The 23,388-nt window shown below is 36.6% G+C and overlaps 1 protein-coding gene and 1 pseudogene across 1 annotated transcript in view; both read left to right on the top strand.

Annotated features, from left to right (window-relative positions):
* PTPN1 (protein tyrosine phosphatase non-receptor type 1) overlaps nt 1–23,388 on the top strand; it is a 71,806-nt gene that overhangs the window by 22,840 nt on the left and 25,578 nt on the right. Inside the window, exons 2-3 of the mRNA XM_036750162.1 lie at nt 19,234–19,324; nt 21,243–21,343. Of these exons, the coding sequence (XP_036606057.1) occupies nt 19,234–19,324; nt 21,243–21,343 (192 nt within the window). The remainder of the gene's footprint in view (nt 1–19,233; nt 19,325–21,242; nt 21,344–23,388) is intronic.
* LOC118842869 lies at nt 4,898–5,955 on the top strand (annotated as a pseudogene).

The following is a 23,388-nucleotide window of genomic DNA, read 5'->3' as shown; positions in this document are numbered from 1 at the left end:
TCCAGTTTGTGAGAGAAGAGGTTATCAGGAGGAAAAGATATGTTTTTGTACTCACACACTCTTAGAGGAAAGTCTCAAGTGCATTGTATAGGTCCTCAATGGAGGATTTAATAGAAAACCTGGATGAATCAAGCTGTTTGAAAAAGCATGAGATGTGATCTCTGTTGGAGAAACTATAGGTATAAATGTAACTAAATTCTTCTCCCCATGATCCCCCTCAGCTACTCCTGCCCCAGAAAAGTCAACCATGAACTCAAGACTATTTAACAAGCTACCATGTGGGATAGTCCAGCCCCCAACCAAAGTTGTTATATACATATGTCTGTGTATATTTTCAAGACCTGGCTATAAATATGTCATTGCTAAACACTTTTCGTTCTCATAAATTTGAAGAACTGCATGAGCTCTATTTCCCATGCCTGTTCAGATTAGGTTTTGCTCATAAAGAAGAAAATTTTTATATTTGTATCAGAAAAGTATAAATATGCCCATAGAAGTTTAGTCTTTGGTTTCTGCTGATATTGAAACAGGAAGCAACACTCAGAGTCAGGATTTCACCTTTGTGATCCATTTTCAGATGTAATTCTCAGAAATGTATTACAAGTAAACAATGGTTTTTTTTTTGGCAGTACTGCAGGGAAAATGAATGGTAAAGACAGTAGGTCTAAGGGTTTATTTGTTGAAGGTGTCAAAATAAAGTGTAGGTCCTTCAGTGGTAATCTCACAATCATCTCATTGGTGTGTGTGGTACTTTTTCTAAAAGAGTATATCACAGCTGTTATTGTGACTTGTCCATGTCTTCTTGTAAATCCTCCATAGGTTTTTACATAGAGGATCTATACAAAGTGTCAAGGGCCTTCCCCTAAATTTGAACATTTTGTGGAATGCAGTGGAACATTCTGGATAATCATCTGTTAAACATTGTTCTAGGTCTATGAAAATCATCTCCTTTTTTAATAATACATTTCCTGAATGTGAAAACATATAGAAGTAGAATTCATATGCCATTTTTTGCTCCTGTTTGAAAATGACATTGTGGTAGTTGCATCATGATCCAGAATGCTACAGAGTCTCCTCAGTTATCCCTGGTCACTCAAGATAGTGACTTAAAAAGCTTCATGGGGAAACATGGATGAACTGCTGTCTGGACTGGAATAAAGCTGGATGGGCAATCCATTGAGTATCACCCATCGGGGTGTGTATGTTAAATGGGTATCGCAGGTAGGCATGAACATTAAGCTGGGCACAAAATTAAATATAAGGAAGACTGGACTGAATTACATTTGAGAAATTGTATAACACTTTCATTGATTACAAGCTACATTCTGGTATTTGTGCCTTCCATTTGGTATAAATTGATGGTAAAGTTTTACTCTTCATGAGTTTTTCAATTCAGAAGGAAAATGCCAATGACTATTTTTTTCCTAAATATCTTAATACTATAGAAGAGTAGATTGAAAAGTTCTTAAAATTCTTAAAATCCTATTTGTCAGATGGTAAGCATGCTGTGCCTAGTATGTCATTGCTCCCATTTTACAGATTATTCTAAGTATTAGGGAGGTTAAGTGATGGTGATCATGGCCTCAGGCTTACTAAGCAACAGAACCACAACTCAAACCCTGGATGCCTTACATAAGTTCTGTTGTTCTTCCTTCTATAATAAATAGTTTCGGCGTGTTCCATTTTTCCATGTAAATAACGTGTAAACCCCCCAAATAAATTCACTTTAATTACAAAGTATGCTGTGATTGTTTTTTTCTCTCACAAATTCCTGATATGTTCGGTTGTTCTGTTAAACCTCTGATTTGCCAGAGATCTGCAGAGGATAAATATAGCCTCCTCCGTATGGGCTTATAAGACTGTATTGTAATAATGGCTTTTGTAAATCTTTTCCATTTTTTTTTCCTGTAAGTAGTTCTTCCATTTTTGTCCTTGAAAGACAACTTTACTCATTTGAATGTCTTACTGACCTTCTTTAAACTAGTTTTTCCCTTTGCTTCTTTCTGCTTTATGAGATTATACTACTCATAGTTATCCATCTTGTTAGAATAAGTTTATAGTCTAACCTGTTTTTGCCTTTGGCAGCCATCTCTCTCCATTTGGCAGAGATTTGCTTCTTGCCATTAGGCAAACATGACTAAACTGGGCTCTTGGTTGCCCAGTTGTGGCAGTTAACTTACGATGCAAGACATGTGGAGGTAGAAATGGAAAGACTTGGCCACCGATTGCCTATATTGGCCGAGGAGTTGAGGATAATGCCAAGGTTACAAGCCCAGGAGCCTGAAAGAATGGTTTTACCTTTGACAGAATTGGGGAAATTTGGAAGAGAGGAGGGTCTGGAGCAGGAAATGAGCAGTTTGGGACTTGAAGTGTCTCTTGGAGATTGAAGCTCAGGGGAGAAACTGGGACTGAATATCTGTATCTATGCATACATATGTATATTAATTAATAATTAAATCCCTGGAAGCCTGAGGGGATTACCAAGAGTGTGTAAACTGAGAAAGCAAAAAGGCTTAGTATAGAACCTTGGGGACACCCACAGTTTGTGAACAAAGGAGATTGAGTTGGAGTGTTCAGTCAGGTAATGTCACAAAAACCCAAAGAGGAGAGAGTATCTAGGAGGAGCAAGTAGTAAAAAAGTGCCTATTCCTTTCTTTTTCTCACCATGAAGTACCTGTGAGCCATTCTTCCACTTAACTAAAACTTCCTTGTTAATTCTGGTTTTATTTATAAGCAGAATGTCAAGATTGATATGATTCAACCCCTCTAGCAATCTGTCCACTCAGTCACTGGAAAAGGATCTCACATTTAGAATTCTGTTTGCCAAATTAAAGTTTATTTTGGTCATCATTGGAGGGTTTGTGGAAAGATAGGCACACTTACACATTGTTAGCAAAGCTGCAAATTCATGTAACTATTCTGGAGTGCATTTTGGATTATCCTTTGTCCCAGAGATACCAGTGCTATTCCTCAAGATCAGTGACAAAAAGAAAGGCTCTATATATAGCAAAATAGACATAGAAGCATTTCGTTTGGTGGCGAAGAATTTAAACAAAGTGATAAATGCTCATCCAACGGACAACAGCTAAACAAATTGTGGTACTCAGATTTAATGGAATTTGTTTTTCTGTAAGAAACAATAAGCATGATAAATACAGAGAAGCTTGGAGAGACTTTACAAGCGGTTGCCAAATGAAGTAAGGAGATCCAGGAAAATGATAAAATGACTACATCAGTGTGACTGCAGAGAACAACCACCAAAAATTCAGTGTTATGAAATTATAATTACAGTGTTGATATTATAATATAAATTGTTCTGTTTGCTTACTTCACTCTGCACCAGTTCATATGAATCTTGTGAAAATGAACAATTTTTTAAAAAAACATTTTGGTTTTCCCCCAATTACATGTAAAAACAATTTTTAACATTTTTTTTTAAGTTTTGAGTTCCAAATTCTGTCCCTTCCCTACCCACTTCCTGAGACAGTAAGCAATCTTATATAGTTATACATATGCAATCATGTACAACATTTCCATATTAGTCATTTTGTGGAAGAAAAACAAGAAAGAAAGTGAAAAATGGTATGCTTTGGTCTATATTCAGATGCCATCAGTTCTTTCTGTGGAAGTAGATAGCATTTTTCATCATGAGTCCTTTGGGCTTGTTTTGGATCATTGTATTGCTGAAAATAGCTAAGTCATTCATAGTTCTTCATCTTGCAGTATTGCTGTTACTGTACTCCATGTTCTCCTGGTTCTGCTCATTTCACTCTACCAGTTCATGTAAGTCTTTCCAGGTTTTTCTGACATCATCCTGCTTGTCATTTCTTAAAACACAATAATATTCCATTTTAATCATTTACCACAATTTGTTCAACCATTCCCCAATTGATGGGCATCCCCCCAATTTCCAATTCTTAGGCACCACAAAAAGAGGTGCTATAAATATCTTTGTACAAATAGCTTATTTTCCTCTTTTTTTGATCTCTTTGGGACACAGACCTAGTAGTGGTATTACTGGATCAAAGGGTATACACAGTTTGATAGCTCTTTGGGCATAGTTCCCAATTGCTCTCTAGAATATTTGGATCAGTTCATAACTCCACCAAGAGACCATTAGTTTCCTGGTTTTTCCACATCTCTCCAATATTTATCATTTTCCTGTTTTGTCATGTTAGTCAATCTGATAGGTATGAGGTGGTACCTCACAGCTGTTTTAATTGGCATTTCTCTAATCAGTAATGATTTGGAACATTTTTTCATATGACTATAGATAGCTTTGATTTCTTTGTCTGAAAACTGCCTGTTCATATCCTTTGACCATCTGTCAGTTGGAGAATTATTTGTATTCTTATAAGTTTGACTCAGTTCTCTATATATTTGAGAAATGCCTTTATCAGAGCTACTACTGTAAAAAAATTTTCCCAGTTTTTGCTTTCCTTCTAATTTTGGTTGTATTGGTTTTGTTTTTGCAAAACCTTCAATTTTATATAACCAAAATTATCCATTTTACATTTTATCATAAAACAATTGATTCCAGAGAAAGAGGGAGGTTAGGGAGGGAGAAAGAAAATTTGGAACTCGAAATTTTAAAAAATGAATGTTAAAAATTATCTTTAGGGGCAGATAGGTGGCACAGTGAGTAGAGCACTGGCCCTGGAGGCAGGAGAACCTGAGTTCAAATCCAGCCTCAGACCCTTGACTCACTAGCTGTGTGACCTTGGGCAAGCCACTTAACCCCAATTGCCCTGCCTCCCCCCTTTGCCCCCCCAAGAAAAGAACGTGAAAAAAATTATCTTTACATGTAACTGAGGGAAAAATTTTTTAAATTGTATAGAGGAGCTCTCATTTCTTCTTCTGCCAGGATCTATTGTTGTAGCCACATCCCTAAGACAGGATGGTGAAGGTTGGAGTCATTAGATTTGGCAGTATTAAGCTCCTGTGATCAGGGGTATTTTCACCTTAGTCAGAATGGATATCGTGGCCTTCATTGGCCCCTTCATTGACCTCAGCTACGTGGTCGATGTGTTCCAATATGATTTTACCCATAGCAAGTTCAAGTGTGCTGTAAAGGCTAAGAATAGAAAGCTGGTAATCAATGGAAAATCCATTATTCTCTTCTAGGAGCATTATTCCACCAATATATTAAATGGGGAGATGCTGAAGCTGAGTATGTAGTAGAGTCCACTAGTGTCTTTACCACCGTAAGAAAAGCTGGGGCTTATTTGAAGGGTGGAGCTAGTGTGTCATTATCTTTGTCCCTTCTGCTCATGCTCCTATGTTTATGATGGGAGTGAACCATGAGAAATATGATAATTCCCTTATGATTGTCAGTAATGCCAAGGTTCTGAATAACAGAGATTGGGGGAATAAATAGTATATTGGAAGATAAATTTTGATGGATTTGCTTGGAACCCCTTTCCACCCCACCCAAAGTCATTCATGACAATCTTGACATTATAAAAGTATTAACGGCCATAATCTATGCCATTACGGCTATTCAGAAGACAGTAGATGGCCCCTCTGGGAAGTTGTGGAATGATGGACATGGTCCTGCCCAAAACATCATCCCTACTTGCATTGGTGCTGCTAAGGCTGTGAGCAAGGTCATCCCTGAGCTGAATGGGAAGCTCACAGGGATGGCCTTCTGTCTTCCTGCTCCCAGTGTAGCTATTATGCATCTGTCCTGCCACCCAGAGAAACCTACCAAAAATACTATCAAGAAAATGGTGAAGCAAGCATCAGAGGTACCCATAAGGGGCATCCTGGGCTACCAGAGGACCAGGTTGTATCCTATGACTTTTAAAAGTGCCATCTACTCTTCTGCCTTTGATGGTGGTGCTGGTCTTGCCCTCAATGACCATTTTTTTCAAACTCATTTCCTGGTGTAATAATGAGTATAGTTACAGCAACCATGTAGTAGACCTTATGATCTACATAGCCTCCAAGGAATAAAGTAGAAAGCCATGTATCTTCATCCCCAGCCAAAAGAGGATTTTCACCACTAGAAAGCCCATATCCAACATATTTCCCTATATTGGGGATTTCAAGCCCCATTCACAATTGTTGCCACAAGAAAAATACCCCTGTAGTAGGGGGGAGAAGCATAGATGATCCATTTTCAAGTGAATCACATCACTATTTGCCATTGAAAAATAAATTTTGGTTCCAAAGCTAGAGAATTGAAAATAGCTATTTACCACAAATACTGTACATGAAGTGGCTTTTCTTCTCATAAATGTTTTGAGGTCAGAGGCAGTGACTGTAATCCCTTTGTTCAGTGAAGGGTGGAGGGGGGTGAAGATTGCATATAGGAAAGGATGGGCAAAGCACAGTAGGCCTAATGTAGGACTCACATTAAGGATAATTCAGGGAGAAGTGGAAGACACAGACTTTTGCCTATACCATTCAAGGATCTGAATAACAGAGATTGGGGGAATAAATAGTATATTGGAAGATAAATTTTGATGGATTTGCTAGGTATGCTGTAGGGAAAGACTAAACAAGTGTGTCAAATAAGACCCTATAGTTCTAATTAGAGGTAACATGACATAGTAGTTTGAATATAAGACTGGGAGCCAAGGTGACTTTAGTTTGAATCTCAGGTCTGTTACTTCTATCTCTGTAACTTTGAGCAAGACACTAGTCTACCCTAGGTCCAGTTTCTTAATGTGTAAAATGAGGAGATTGAACTAGATCATTTGTAGTCTTTTCCAGTTTTAAATCCTATGGTGAATACCATTCCAGAGGTTTTTAAGACATTGGCATCATCACAGAGGCAAAAACACCTCTAGTAATGCAAGGACTCTTGCCCTATAATAGCATCTTTTAATTTTGTTGACCTTATGATTCTGGCAGAACCATTCTATATAGCCATTCCCATAGTTTTCTGTTTACCTCCACTCTCATTCTCAGTTTTTGCTTTATAAGAGTTGAACCTTGGGTAGAGGTAGTAGTAAAGTCTGAAAAGTTTGCTATATGAAGTGATGAAGAGCAAAATAGCAAAATCAGAGCAACTTGCATAATGACCACAGTAACATTTAAAAAAAAAAGAACATTGAAAAACTTCAAAACTGATCAATAACTGACTGATGTTGATGTGATGACTCACACCTTTCAGCAGATACATAGTGAGGAATGAGACATAAGTTTTTAAATATGGTCACTAGATGAGTACTTATTTGTTACAAGGGAGGGTGGGGATGGTTTGAGGGGGATATCATCATTGGAAAGTGATGGTGATTTTTTCAAAATAAAAGCATCAATAAAGCATTTTTTAAAAGTACATTATCTAATTAGGTTGATCTGTAATGAATAACATAACATTATATCTTTCCTTTAACAGATTTTAAGCCCCTTGAAAACAGGTATTATATCACTTTTCATCATTTCTTCCTCTCTGTTTAATGCATAAAGGCACTTAATATATTTTTAATTAAATGTTTCATTTAGCTTTTCTAGTTAACTTAAACATTCCAGAATATAGTCTAATTTTCTCTCCTTATAAACTAAAGGGTTTGCTTTTATAGCAAATAGTTTTTATATAGCTTTTACTGTTTCAATTGGTGCTTGCTTTATGCCAAAAAGTGGAGATTCAAAAACAAATGGTATAATTCCTCCCCTAAAAGAGCTTACATTCTATGGGGGGAAGGGAGATGGTATTTATATGTTTTGTGCATGTGTTTGCTCATGTGTGTTTTCAGTGCTAATCATTACCATCACCTGCTTTACCTCTAAGTTAATGGGGAGATAAAAGGATGACAGGATCATAGATGATAAAATCAGAGATTTGGCCTGGAAGGGCCTTTAGAGGCTAATTTCTGAAATTCTCAAATCTGTAAGAAAATGAGAGATAGAACAGAAGTGAAAGTAATTTTAATTTTTAGACCATTTCACTTACAGGAACAATTCTGTGGTTCACTGCATTTAAATAATATTGGTTGCAATAAGTTTTATTGCCATCAATTACTGTAAGTCACTGATTCATTTTATGCATATTGATTTCTACCCAACGTGAAATTCGTGACAGTAACAGGAAGTACAAATGATTTCTTTCCTTATTTCCTCACTTTAAAATTCCACAAAAATTGAGTAACACTGATAAAAAGGGAATTTTTATATAGTTACTTAAGCAGTAATTTTTTCATTTGCTTTGTACAGAACCACGAGATAATTAAAGCCTTTCTCAAATTGTCATGATCTTAGACTACCATTATTTCACTTACCTTCCAGTATCTCGGTTCAAGACCCAACTTCATTTCACATGCTTTAAAGTTTCTGTGTAGGAGTGCTTCTCAGCAATTTGCTTTCATTACCACAGTTCCAGCATCATCAGTGTAAGATGATCCATTTTCAAGTGAATCACATCGCTATTTGCCATTGAAAAATAAATTTTGGTTCCAAAGCTAGACAAAGACCTCTGAGGAATTGAAAATAGCTGTTTACCACAAATACTGTACATGAAGTGGCTTTTCGTCTCATAAATGTTTTGAGGTCAGAGGCAGTGACTATAATCTCTTTGTTAGTATTTTTGAAAGTTTTAGAATCTTAAAATGACTAAGAATTATGGTTCTTTTAAATCTGGCTTCTTAAGTAAATTAGAGATTGTAAGGCTTAGTGTTCAGATTTTATCAGAAATTGCAACTTAAACTTTTTTCTTGGTATGCAAAAAAGACCCCTTAAAAACTTTCTGCTTCTTCCTCTTCTACCATAGTAAAAAATTAACAAATCACTTTTTCCAGATGGCCATCTATATAGAAATCTTAGCATGTCTTCGCACAGTCATTTTAAAATGAGTTATGGTACCCATATTAACCATTTTAGCTTACGAGTCATTGGTTGAGAGTTTAAAAGGATCTCAGTGGCTTTTTATTTAGTTCAACCTCTTCATTTTGTAGAAGAAGAAACTGAGGCCCAGGGAGGTTAAGTGAGTTGTCCAAGACCACACAGGTAATAAGTGTCAGTATCAGGTAGGGATTTCAGAGCCTGAATATAAATTTCTTCTGTTTAGCCTGAACTTTGTATAAAATACTGGGTTGTCCCTATAATATCTATACTATTAAAAATTAAACCATGACCTATACCCTAAGGTTGTCAGCTATGGAAAGAAAGGTCTTATATACATCCATAATATTCCTAGCACTTCTGAGGTTATCAGAGAACAAGAAACAAAGCAGGTACCCATCAGCTGGCACCTCCAACGTCTAAATAAATTGTAGTACATGAATGTAACGGATCATTACAGTTCTATAAGTAACAGTGAATATGAAGAATTCTCAGAACACTGTAAATTGATATAGAGTAAAGTAAGCAAAACCAAAACAAATATATACACAACAACTATAACATTTGTAAATGGAAAGTGTATAGTTCCCTCCCCCTCCCAAAGGAAATGATAGTCAACCAACAAGTATTTATTAAGCACCCACTATGTTCCAGGCACTGTGTTAGATGTACCGGAGTTACAAATACAATGAATGAAACAATCTCTACTCACAAAGAGCTTATATTTTAATGAGAGGGAGAACAAGGACATCTAATGCATATAGAGGCATAACAGAGATATTTCAGGTTCGGTTCTAGATCACCACAAAGTGAATATCACAATAAAATGAGTCACGTGAATTTTTTTGTTTCCCAGTGTATATAAAAAGTTATGTTTACACTATACTGTCATATATTAAGTGTGCAAAGGTATTATGTCAAAGAAAAACAATGTGCACACCTAAATTTAAAAATACTTTTGCTAAAAACTGCTAACCATCATCTGAGCCTTCTTTGAGTGTTAATCTTTTTGCTGATAGTGAGTGGGTCTTGCCTCCATGTTGATGGCTGCTGACTGATCAGTTGCTTCTGAAGTTCAAGGTAGCTGTAGCAATTTCTTAAAGTAAGGTAACAATGAAGTTTGCTACATCTGTTGACTCTTTGTTTCACTTGAACACTTAGAAGCCATTGTAGGATTATTAATGGACCTAATTTCAGTATTGTGGTATGTCAGGGAATAAGGGAGGCCTGAGGAGAGGGAGGGAGAGAGATGGGAAACTACCTGTCAGTGGAGCAATCAGAACACACACATTTATCAGTTAAGTTTGATGTGACATGAGCATGGTTCATGATGCCCCAGAACAAACACAATAGTAACATCAAAAATCACTAATCACAGATCACCATAACAGGCAAATATTGCAAGAATTACCAAAATGCGACAGACATGTTGTGAGCACATGCATTGGAAAAACGGTACCAGTGGATTTGCTTGACGCAGGGTTCCCACAGACCTTCAGTTTATAAAAAATGCAATATCTGTGAAGTGCAATAAAATGAGATATGACTGTATACAGAGTAAAAAAAAGAGGTGAAAAAGCAGTTCAACCAAACTAACACACACCAACTTAGCTATTATGATAGTACGTAAATACAAGGAGTTAATATCAGGTAGTTGGAGATAGGAGACATTGAGGGGATCAGGGAAGGCTTCATGTAGAAGGTGCTTCTGGCATTGTATCTTGAAGAAAGAGAATGGTTCTGTGAGGTGAGGAAGGAGTACAAGAGGACTGTGCAGAGTGCAAAGACAGGAATCATATGTGAGGAACAGAGAAAAGGCTAGTTTGCCAGGATCTCAGAGTGTGGGATGGGAGTAATGTTCAGTGAGGCTAGAATTACAGATAGATTGGGGGCAATTTGTGAAGGGTTTTAAAGGTTAGAGTTGTTTGACTCTAGAGGTAACAACTAGAGTTTATTGAATAGAGCAGTGGCAAGGTCAGGATCTTAAAAGAAATCACCTTGGCGGCAATGTGGAGGGTAGATTACTGATTATCTAGACTATCAGTGATCTAGGTGAGAGGCAATGAGGGCCTAAACTAAGGTGATAGAGTTTTGTGAATGGAGAGAAGGTAGTTGGATTTGAGTGATGTTATGGAGCACAGTTTGGGTGGGATATAATGAAGAGCTGAGATTAATGCCACTTTTATTAACCTGGGAGATTGGAAGAGGGATAGTGTATTGGGGTGGAGGAGATTATTTCTGTTAATGAGAAATGCACATCCCTCCCCTCTTTACAGAGGTGGAGGATTATGGATATGGGACAGTTCAAGTACTGTCATACTAGCTAAGTTGATGTGTGTGAGCTTCGTTGAGCTGCTTTTTCACCTCGTTTTTTACTCTTTGTGTAAGGAATGGTTCACTGGGAACGTAAAAGAGGTATATTCAGAAATGAAGATGATATAAAAGCAAAAGGACTTCCTAGGCCGGTAGAAACTGTCAGAGCCTGTACTATGTGTTCAAGAACACATGGCTACTACACACTAGAGTGTATTGGAGCACACATTGGAGTAGATATAAAATTGTACAAGATGAGAAGGCAAAGATAAATTGCAGGTTGTACCAGTGGGGAAAGTACTTACATCAGTGAGATTGTAGATCCATCAGAGTAGTGATACTTCTTTTTCTCTGTAAAAAAATATGTCGGGGGCGGAGCCGAGATGGTGGCTAGAAAGCAAGGACTTGCGTGAGCTCCCTGCCAAGTCCTTCCAAAAACCTATAAAAATGGCTCTGAACAAATTCTAGAACTATTGAACCCACAAAATAGCAGAGGGAAGTAGGGCTCCAGCCCAGGACAGCCTAGATGGTCTCTGGGTAAGGTCTGTTGAGCATAGAGCTGGGAGCGGAGCGGAGCAGAGCCCAGTGGGGGCGGCGGCAGGGCCAACCAGACCGGGAGCTGGGCAGCACGGGCCCTAGCGCCCTGAATCAGTGAGTTGTGGCAGTTACCAGACTTCTCAACCCACAAACCCCAAAGACAACAGAGAAGGTTAGTGGGAAAAGCTGCAGAAGTGGAAGGAGTTCCCAGTTTGGCCACTGCCCTAGGGGCAGTGGAGGTGGCCTAGCTACAGAACTACAGCTGCTGTTGCTTCTGGCCCCAGGCCCACCTGGTGGGAGGAATTAAGTGGCTGATCAGAGCAGGAGTGAAGAGCCTGCTGAAGATCTGAGTCCAGTCCGGGTTGGGGGTTCTTGGGGAAGGAGGAGTGCTGGTGTGGCAGAGCTGGCTCTGAAAACAACAGCGCATCCCCTCAAGCTTGGAACAAAGTACTCTTTACTCTACAAGCAGTCATACCCCGCCGAAAAACTCAAGGGTCAAGTAAGTTGGCTGGGAACATGGCCAGGCAGCGAAAACACACTCAGATTCAGTCTCAGACTTTGGAATCTTTCTTTGGTGACAAAGAAGACCAAAACATACAGCAAGAAGAAGTCAACAGAGTCAAAGAGCCTACAACAAAAGCCTCCAAGAAAAACATGAACTGGTCTCAGGCCATGGAAGAGCTCAAAAAGGATTTGGAAAAGCAAGTTAGAGAAGTAGAGGAAAAATTGGGATGAGAAATGAGAATGATGCAAGAAAACCGTGAAAAACAAGTCAATGACCTGCTAAAGGAGACCCCAAAAAATACTGAAAAAAATAGACTAACCCAAATGGCAAAAGAGCTCCAAAAAGCCAATGAGGAGAAGAATGCCTTGAAAGGCAGAATTAGCCAAATGGAAAAGGAGCTCCAAAAGACCACTGAAGAAAATACTACCTTAAAAATGAGATTGGAGCAAGTGGAAGCTAGTGACTTTATGAGAAATCAAGATATTATAAAACAAAACCAAAGGAATGAAAAAGTGGAAGACAATGTGAAATATCTCATTGGAAAAACCACTGACCTGGAAAATAGATCCAGGAGAGATAATTTAAAAATTATTGGACTACCTGAAAGCCATGATCAAAAAAAGAGCCTAGAGATCATCTTTCAAGAAATTATCAAGGAGAACTGCCCTGATATTCTAGAAGCAGAGGGTAAAATAGAAATTGAAAGAATCCACAGATCACCTCCTCAAATAGGTCCCAAAAAGAAAACTCCTAGGAATATTGTCACCAAATTCCAGAGCTCCCAGATCAAGGAGAAAATACTGCAAGCAGCCAGAAAGAAACAATTTGAGTATTGTGGAAACACAATCAGAATAACACAAGATCTAGCAGCTTCTACATTAAGAGACTGAAGGGCTTGGAATACGATATTCCAGAGGTCAATGGAGCTAGGATTAAAACCAAGAATCACCTACCCAGCAAAACTGAGTATCATGCTCCAAGGCAAAATATGGATTTTCAATAAAATAGAAGACTTTCAAGCTTTCTCAGTGAAAAGACCAGAGCTGAATAGAAAATTTGACTTTCAAACACAAGAATCAAGAGAAGCATGAAAAGGGAATCAAGAAAAAGAACAAGAAAAAGAAACCATAAGGGACTTACTAAAGTGGAACCATTTTGTTTACATTCCTACATGGAAAGATGATGTGTATGATTCATGAGACCTTAGTATTAGGGTAGCTGAGGGGAATATGCATATATACATATATATGTGTGTGTGTGTGTGTGTGTGTGTGTGTGTGTGTGTGTGTGTGTGTATATATGTGTGTGTGTGTGTGTGTGTGTGTATGTATATATATAGAGAGAGAGAGAGACAGAGGGCACAGGGTGAATTGAATATGAAGGGATGATATAAAAAAAATAAAATAAAATTAAGGGATGAGGGAGGAATATATTAAGAGAGGGAGAAAGGGAGAGATAGAATGGGGTAAATTATCTCACGTAAAAGTTGCAAGAAAAAGCAGTTCTGTAGGAAGGGAAGAGGAGGCAGGTGAGAGGGAATGAGTGAATCTTGCTATCATCAGATTTGACCTGAGGAGGGAATACCATACACACTCTATTGGATATCTTACCCCACAGGAAAGAAGGAGGAAGAAGATAAAAAAGGAGGGATGATAGAAGGGAGGGCAGATGGGGGAGGAGGTAATCAAAAACAAACACTTTCGAAAAGGGACAGGGTCAAGGGAGAAAATTCAATAAAGGGGGATAGGTTAGGAAGGAGCAAAATATAGTTAGTCTTTCACAACATGAGTATTGTGGAAGGGTTTTACATAATGATACGCATGTGGCCTATGTTGAATTGCGTGACTTATTAGGGAGAGTGGGTGGGAAGGGAAGAGGGGAGAGAATCTGGAATTCAAAGTGTTAAAAACAGATGTTCAAAAACAAAAACAAAAAAGTTTTTGCATGCAACTAGAAAATAAGATACACAGGCAATGGGGCGTAGAAATTTTTCTTGCCCTACAAGAAAGGAAGGGAAAAGGGGACGGGAGGGGAGTGGGGTGACAGAAGGGAGGGCTGACTGGGGAACAGGGCAACCAGAATATACACCATCTTGGAGTGGAGGGGGTGGAAACGGAGAAAATTACTAATTCAAACTCTGGTGAAAATCAATGCTGAAAACTAAATATATTAAATAAATTAAATAAAAAAATTTTTTTAAAGTAAAAAAAAAAATACTTGTCTCCCTTTGCAAAATGATCCTAATCCCAATAGTTTTTTTCCTCAGAGCTATTGCTAATATTTTAGTACCTGTTTCCACATTGAAATATATGAGTATTGAGCATCCGTATTCTACTCTTTTACACAGCTATAGTCTTCTCTACTTTAATCTCCTGTGCTAATAAAAAAGTTTGTGATTTTTTTTGGCAATTTTATTTTTCTAGATGGTATATTTCAAATGCTTCTTTTCATTCTCTTTATAATTTTTAACTCCATGATCTCTTAACCTTGCTCCAGGCTAGCATATAAGAAACTATGCTTCCCCAAAATCCTAACAATGAAAAATTATTTTATAGCCCATTCCAATTGCTTAGTTTGATTCTTTTATACATTCATAATGGAAAGAAATGGTAAATTTCAGTTTGAAGTTAGTGAAAATAATGATGTAGGGTTTGGGGGTTTTTCCCCCTAAGTTCATATACTCCCTGAAATTTATCCAAGTATTGCTGGGGGCATGAGGTCTGTGGACCTCAGTTTAAGAGTCTTAGGCCTAGATTAACCCATTTATTTCTAAGATCCAGCAGGTTCCATAAAAGTTAGCAAATAGCTTGTTCCCAGAATGTTGAGAAGAAAAGCACTGTGAGAGGAGCTAAATCAAGTACATTCTCTTTGGTTTGCCTTGTTTTTTCCTCAGATCTTCAAACTAGTGTGTCATGTATGAATAGAACCCTAATCCTACTTTGGAACCCCTGTTTTGGCACATACTTTAGAACTATTAATATCTTATGTCAAAAATAACTGTTGTCCCTTTTAGATGTGACATAAAAGCTTTTATTATTGAGAAGGAGGAGAGTTAACAGATGTGTGAATTACATGTTACCAAAACTTTCTAGAGAAATATAGCTCAATTTTGTAATACATTATTAAGAAAAAAAGAATTTTGGTAGAGGAATTTGTTTTACATGCTACTTTTCAGAAAAACATCCATAACATTTGAGTAGATACAAATTTGTGTAATGATAAAGAGCATTAGAACTGGAAGAACCTGTAGAGATCATATGGTTCAGGCCCCTTTTACTTTTACAGATAAGGAGATGGAGACCCTGAAAGGTTATGTGACTTATTAACCAGTCATTTAGTAAGTGTCAAAGTTGCAATGTACTTATCTTCATGCTAATTTGGATAGCTTTCAAATAAGTGTCTCACCATCTTGGCAGTAAGATATTCCACTGATTTTTAGAATGGGTTCACACAGAGAATAGATTTACACTAAAACTAAGAAATTTTTAGAGCTGCTGTATAGTAGACATGAACATTTTACCAGACTCGGTTGTTCTTTCTACATACCCCGCCCCCCCCAACAAAAAACCTAGCAATGACAAGTAATCATATGTCTGAAATGTTAGGCTTTCTTCATCACTTAATTATATTTGGGTACATTTGAATGATAGATAATAAATTTCAAAGATTAGGTCACTCCAGTGCTCTTATATTTTGTGTCAACAGAGTTCTCTAATTGAACTAGCATCTTTGTAATCATTGCAAGTTCATCCGTTATCTTCTCTTTATTTTTTTAATCCACTATTTAAAATTTTTCCTTGTTGTGATTAGCTACTGCTTGGGGCCTCCTAATTTGTACACTAAGGTTTCTTCCTCAGCAAACTCTGTTATTGAGTTTCATTTCTGAGTCATTTATTTTTATTTAGGCTTTTATCAGATAGGTTTATGTCTCTTTCACAGCAAAATCATAATTTGGGGTCAGCCAATTTATAAGACAAGAAAAAAATTAAGCATAGACACAGTTGGGATCATTTTGCCCATTTAGCAGTTATAGAGTATTTTTATATTTTAAACAGTCATAAAACTCAAAGGACAGTAATTTAAGAAAAGTTTATTAAATGACATGCAGTACACTGCTGAGAATACAAGTCTCAAAGAGCTTATAGGGTAGTAGAGAGGGATTAAAGACCATAAAGCAAATTGTAATGCAAGTTAAAAATATATTGAAGAAGTTCTAAACCACATAGCATGGCATATTTCAAGATCTCTTACGGTAGGAAGCATAAGAAAAGAGGTGGAATCCCAGTTGGACCATTAATAGATTGTCTCTTTATAGCACATATAAATTTAGAATGTTATCCATTTGCTTTTCCTGTTTTGTTTCTGAAACCTTTAGCAAGAGTAGAAGGTAGAAACTAAAAACAATAAGGAAATGTGGAAAAGTAAGAATACTGGTTTTGTTTCAGTACCCCTTTTTAAAATTTCTAAATGTGCCAGATTTGCCTGCAAGATTACGTGGTATTGAGTTACAGATTAATAATCCTAAAACTTTTCAGGATTTTTTTTAACAGGGGGAGTTAGAGGTTTGGTGAAAGAAAAGGGTAGTTTTTCACAGTTTAACTTTTACCTTGACATTTCTTTTTCATTTTCTTGGTTCAGTCCTGGACCAATAACCATATGTTCTCAGCATGAAGTTGAAGTCATAGTAGCTTGAATAATTAGACTTCACCATGCTATCCTCTTAACAGAGAAGTGTTGTACTCAAGTCTTAGAATAAGATGTGTATCTTCAAACAGAGCATATGTGGACATTTGTTTTGCTTGACTCTATGTGCTTTTGTTACATGGGGTTTGTTTTTCTTTTCCCATTTGGAGAGGAGTAGAAGGGCAAAATCGGAAAGGGTAAGTTAGTCTCTGTCACTCCCACCACCCCCCCACCCCCAAAAGAGAAAAGGGTCTTTGGGACATCTTTTTTTAAAAAAGCACCGAAGAGAGGAAGGTCAGAAAGAATCACAGACAAACAGCTTGAAGGCTACAGGTTAGATTTAATCCATTTTAAAAGAAAAGGAAGCTGTGTGTAATGGAGATCTGCAATTTTGTACACAGTGTCCTTTTTCTGTATGGAAATGCGTATTTTATTTGGTGTTTGTTAGGTTCAAAATAAGCATGAATTTTTAAAAATTCAATTTTACTTCCAAACATATATAGATATTTTGTTATAGAAATAATTTCAGGGAAGAAATATGAACATGTGGATTTTGTTTCTGTGTTCAAAATCTGACAGATTATACCTTTTAAAATTAAAATCTCAGAACCAGTAAATGTTTGTATATATTGGTAGCATGACAGCTTTGTACATATATGTACAAATTTCTTGTATACATGTATATAGATTCAACAGTAGCATACATTTTAATTTCCTTGTCCCTTTATAATAAAGTGCACAAAGGTAAAACAGTGCCATTTAGTAAAATTGTCATATTTGATAAGACTTTGAAATTCCTTATATTCTAAATGTTTGTTTGTGGTAAACTATGTTGACAGGCTGAAAATTCCTTAGTCTTATTAATAATAAAAGTCAGTGGAAAAATTATTTTCTGATTACTTCATTACTCATGAAATTTCAATGATCCTGTAATGCCTGATTTTAAATGCCTTCGAAGGTTACTTCTAGCTCTAATTTTCTATAATTTTCTGAAGTGACAGTTATGCACTTTATATAAAAGTATTTTTGCCTAAATGTGGTAATTCAATTCCATAAACATTTATTAAGTGCCTATTATGCCTAAGACAACATCATGGTCATCATGCTTTTTTCTCAAAAATTATGACAACAGTTTCACAGAACACAATGATGGCTTCATTGCAGATCGTCCCTGCTATTTCCCATAGCACTACCTAGATTTTTCCTTTGCCCTTATCACTCTCCCTTGCATTGTAGTTATTTGCATACCTGTTTTTACATCTGTTAGATTTTCGGTTCCTTGAAAAGAGGATCTTTCATATTTATCTTTTTTATCTGTAGCACTTTTTCAGTGCTTTGCATGTAGTTTGTTTAATTTAATTTAGGTCTTGATTTGCAAATGGTCATTCTAATGGCTTAGCTACACTGATAATCGCTTAGTATGAAGAATATGCTCCAGTTGAGAGCAGACGTAGCCACCATCTTACCAACCATTACTATTGATTTCTGTGCTTATCATGTTAGCATCAGAGACGGCTTTTGTTCTACAAATTATTTTTCCAAATAGGATTATGGTTTTAAACCATTATTGGTTTTTAAGATTTAAATTTCTGTTCTTTCTAGCTCTTCTCTTTTTGGATCCTTGTATAGTCCTTCATGTAAATGATACATATACTATATAACATCACCACACCAATTTTGTTTATAATTCATCATCTTGTTTTTAAGGTATTAAATTGTCTTTGGGGTGGTTTATCACTAAACATCCAAAAAACAGTTTTTTCCTCAGTGTCTTATATTTTTATGCCCAAGTAGAGTAAGTAACAAGCAAGGTAGGCAAAGAAATTGTATATGTGCTGACAATTCTTTACAAAGATTTTTCAACAGTTTTATTAATCCATAAAGCTCTTCTTTTTTCTGTAACAATTCAACACCTTGGGACCTGTTTACCATCTATTTAGAGGGAGTGTTCAGTTGTTGAGGTTTTCTTGTGTACACCTTGTAAAGAATGGCATAGTGGATAGATAGATAGCCTCCAAGCCAGGAAGATGTTGTTTTAAGTCCTGACTGTCACATGCTGACCATGTGGCCCTGAGTAACTCACTTAACTTCTCTGTGCTCCAGGCGACTCTTTGAGTTGCAGAGGAAGTTCTGACCTATATGGATAGAGAGACTTTCATCATTATACCAGTGAATCACAGTACCATTCCTATACCCAGTAGGGAGTGGACCAATTTAGTAACTGCGGTTTTGAGCTAGAAAACTAGGCACTTCAAATAGATGAACCAGTTTAGTTGTAGTTTATTGCAGTGTTTTTTAAAAAATTATTTAGTATGCTGTATGTGTGTGTGTGTGTGTGTGTGTCTCTGTGTATGTGTAAAATTCATGTAATGCCAGAGGTTTCAAACACTATTATTTGTTCTTTTTTGTAGGATATTAGACATGAAGCCAGTGACTTCCCCTGTAAAGTGGCCAAACTTCCTAAAAACAAAAATCGAAACAGGTACAGAGATGTCAGTCCCTGTAAGTATTCATATCCTAGTTATTTGTCTCACTGCTTCACACTTTTTTGAGTTTTTTCCTCTGTAATTACTGGATAGAGAAGTTATCAGACATTGTCGATATCCACTACATATTTATCTATTAACATCCATATAACATATATATAAAATAATAATAATATATAATAATATATTATATATAATAATAACAACAATACTAGTATTTATATAGTTAAGATTTGCAGAACACTTCACAAATGTTGTCTCATTTTATCCTCACAGCAACCCTGGGAGGTAGGTGCTATTTTTATTCCCAATTTACAGATGAAGAAATTGAGTCTTAAAAAGTTAAGTGATTTGCCCAAGGTTACCAAGCTAGTAAGTGTCTGAAGGTGGTTTTGAACTCAGGTCTTCCTGAATCTGGGCTTAGTGGTCTGCTCAGGACAATAGCAGTTGCCGTATATTTGTTTGCCTGTAATAGTAGCACTAGTACCAATAAGTTGTTGGGCAGTAACTGGTTTCTAGCTGGGGAGTAAGTAAATAGTGATGATGACAACTAAACCTTAAGTACTTAAATAAAAACTTTATTACCAATTTGGATGACAGTTTCACATAGCATATTTGTTACCTCACCAATTTTAGTTCTACTGTTGCTATTTTATCCTCAGTATGAGAAGAGGGAGGGAGGAAGTATTAGAATTAATGGGTACCAAGATTTCTTTTTGAAAAAATTTACTCACATCTCAGTCCATTTTTGCTGCAAACGGATAATTTGTCCTGTGCAACTTAATTTTAATAAATCAGTGAATTTTTTTTACCTTTGTGAGTACTCTTTCCACAGGGTTAGTCTATAAGGTCATCATCCTGTAGTTAACCTGATGAGAAGTCTTTCAGAACTTAACTAAAGCAAAAGACATACTTAGTCACTTGGGAGAGCCTGCAGTTCACGGGCATAATCTTCAAGAACCAAGTGTCAGAGAATCAATTGAAAAACTAGATAAAATAATGAACAACTTTAGCAGAGTTGCAGAATATAAAATAAACCCACGTAAGTCATCTAGCAGCAAAGCTAGAAAGAGAAATTACATTTAAAATAACTGCAGACAGTATAAACTACTTGGGAATCTACCTGCCAAGATAAACCATATGAACATAATTACAAAACACTTTTAACACAAATTAAGTCAGATATAAACAATTAGAAAATTATTAATTGCTCATGGTTAGCCAGTAAAACAAAAATGACAATTCTACCTAAATTAATTTACTTATTCAGTACCATACCAGACTACTGAAAATTATGTAGAGAGCTAGAAAAACCTTTTCCTCCTAATAACCTTGAGGGGTAGGGAACTTAAGTATTGACTCTTTATCTTGCAGGTAAGGAAGCTAAAATTCAGAGGTGTGAAGTTAGAAAATAAGAGAGCCTAAATTCACATATAGGTCACCTGACTCTTGGTCCAGTCTGTTATGTTGCATAGAATACAGTTCATCTCATGGAACCACTGTCATCCCAGTTTCATTCTCCTTTGCCAAGTAGCAGATCTTAAACATTGAAAAGAAGAGAGTTAATTGGGGTTAGAGGAAGGCCAGTCATCTAACTTGAGTTTACCAGAGCTCCTGAAAAAGAACTCCAGGGATCTAGAAGGAGCCCTGCAGGTCTCTAGGCCAACCCTTTCATTTTACGGTTGAAGAAATAGGTCCAGAGGAGTGGAGTGACTTGGTCAAGATCATATAAAGACTAAGTGACAAAGCCAGCATTTAACCCCAAGGCCTTTGATTCCAAATCTAGGATCTTTCCCCTATACCATTCTGTCTCCAGGTATTCTGCTTAGTAGGTATCTAATAAATGTTTAGTGAAGTATTTTATGTATACACGTGTTACTTATGTATTCTAACTCTTCTTGAATTAACTTTCTTGTGTTGTGATTGCTTTACAGTTGATCATAGTCGAATTAAGCTACACCATGAAGATAATGATTATATAAATGCTAGTTTGATAAAAATGGAAGAGGCCCAAAGAAGCTATATTCTCACTCAGGTAATAAATGAAAACATAGTAGAAAAATCATTGTCCATTTGTTTTTTGTTTTTTTTTTTACTTCCCTTGTTTTCTTTAATCATTCTGGGCCTGAATTTCATCATCAGTAAAATTATGGAATTGAACTAGATGATTCCTAAGGTTACTTCTAGCTCTGCTCTACCATGATTCTTAGTGTTAGAATATAATGTTCATGATGCCTAGGGGCATCCAAGTGACACGAGTTAGAGCCCAGGATTTTGAGTCAGAAAGCCTCCTGAGTTCAAATCGGGCCTCAGACATCTACTAGCTGTGTGACCCTGGGCAAGTCACTTAACCCTGTTTGCATTAGTTTCCTTAGCTATAAAATGAAGCTATACTAGCACCTACCTCCCAGGGATGTTGTAAGGAGAAAATGAGATATTTGTAAAGCAGTTAGCACAGTACCTTGCACAAAGTAAGTGCTTAATAGATTTTTGTTAAAATTTTTTAAGTGATATTAATGAAAACATCATTAATGTTTTTTTTCTGACTGGAAATCACCTTAAGTTTCACTTCAGTTTGGGTTTTTTAGACATTTATTAAAAATAATTAATTTCCTGGGTAATCAGTACTTCTTTCTGGAAGAGAGCATTGAAATGAGTAAAGCATAATTGTAGTAGGCCAAAGGAAATGTGAGATGCACAGATTTAGAGACATCCCCACACTAAGTGTTTATATGGACTAATTGTGCCCGACCTATTTCTAGAGCCTTCCAAGCTTATATTGTTCTGATTAGCCACAATCAGACATGCTGTACCTTGACCCCAACATATCATTTTGGTCCTCTTTGAAAACAAAGGACAACAACCAGCTAGCTTGTAGACAAAACTCGTAAAACCATACTATATGCGTAGTGGCATTAAGTAATAATTAACGTGAGAAATTTGATTATAAAGCTTAAGACAGCCTTATGATTTTGTGAAAGAGTTAACTGAGACCAAGAAAAGGAAAATGATTTGGCTAAAGTAACAAAGTTAATAGTGGAACTGGATTAGAGCTTTGGTCCCTGAAGTCCAGCATTTTTTGTAATATACCATTTTTTCTCCCTTTGTTTTATTCTCATGTAAAGTTGCATAGACTTTGAAATTTTTGCCCTTGTAACTATATTACATTTGTCATTCCAAAGTTCTTGATTTAATTTAGCAATCCCATTAAACAAGTATTTTTTAAAAGGTACATACTGCGTAGACTCCATTGTCTTGAGAGCTCACATTCTTAAAGAGGAAAAATGTCATATATAGGGTGTCCCAAAAGTCTTAGTGCAGTTTTAAGCTACTAAAGCTTAAAGGAAGAGTATTTAAGCAACAATATAAAGGATGGATTCAAGAAATTGGATGGAAGGTAGGAAAACCCAATGGGAAACAGTTATAAATAGTGGGATAAGGACTAGTGCAAGTGGAAGGAAGGGGATGGAGTATAAGAGATATTATAGAAATATTCTTAACAGGAGTTTGCAGTTGATAGACTCATTTCTGTTTTCATGCTACCACATCGCACTGGGGATTTTGAGATTATGAGCCTGGGTGGCAAGGTGGTACAATTAACACAAAGTTGAGAAGGGGCAAAGAAGCAGTAAATTCAGTTCTAGTTATGTTGAATTTGACATACCAATGAGACAAATTGGTAGAGAGATCCAGAAGCATATTCCTTCCTGCAAGGCCACTTAAGATGCTATGTCATCTGTAACCCTGACCATCTTTACCTCAGCTGAAGTATGGAACTCCAATTTTAAGGAGAGTTTGAAAGTAAATAGATTTAGAGGTCATCTGTAATAGAAGTAATTGAAACCATAGGAATAAGATGGCCAAGAGAGAGTATTTAGAAAAGAAGGAAAACCAAAATCAGAGCCTTGGTTTGCCCATGTTAAAGAGGAAGAAGTAACAAAGGAAATAGGTGGCAGTGGCCATACAAGTTAAAGGAGAGTCATGAAAGTGCTTTTTACCACAAAAGCTAAGGGGAAATGGTGTCAGGAAGGAGCTCAGTGGCCAAGTTTCACCTGCTAAACAAATAAGTTGAGGAAGGTG

This window comes from Trichosurus vulpecula, chromosome 3, assembly GCF_011100635.1.
Source record: "Trichosurus vulpecula isolate mTriVul1 chromosome 3, mTriVul1.pri, whole genome shotgun sequence".
Taxonomy (NCBI): domain Eukaryota; kingdom Metazoa; phylum Chordata; class Mammalia; order Diprotodontia; family Phalangeridae; genus Trichosurus; species Trichosurus vulpecula.
This window is presented reverse-complemented; position numbering and strand designations above follow the sequence as displayed.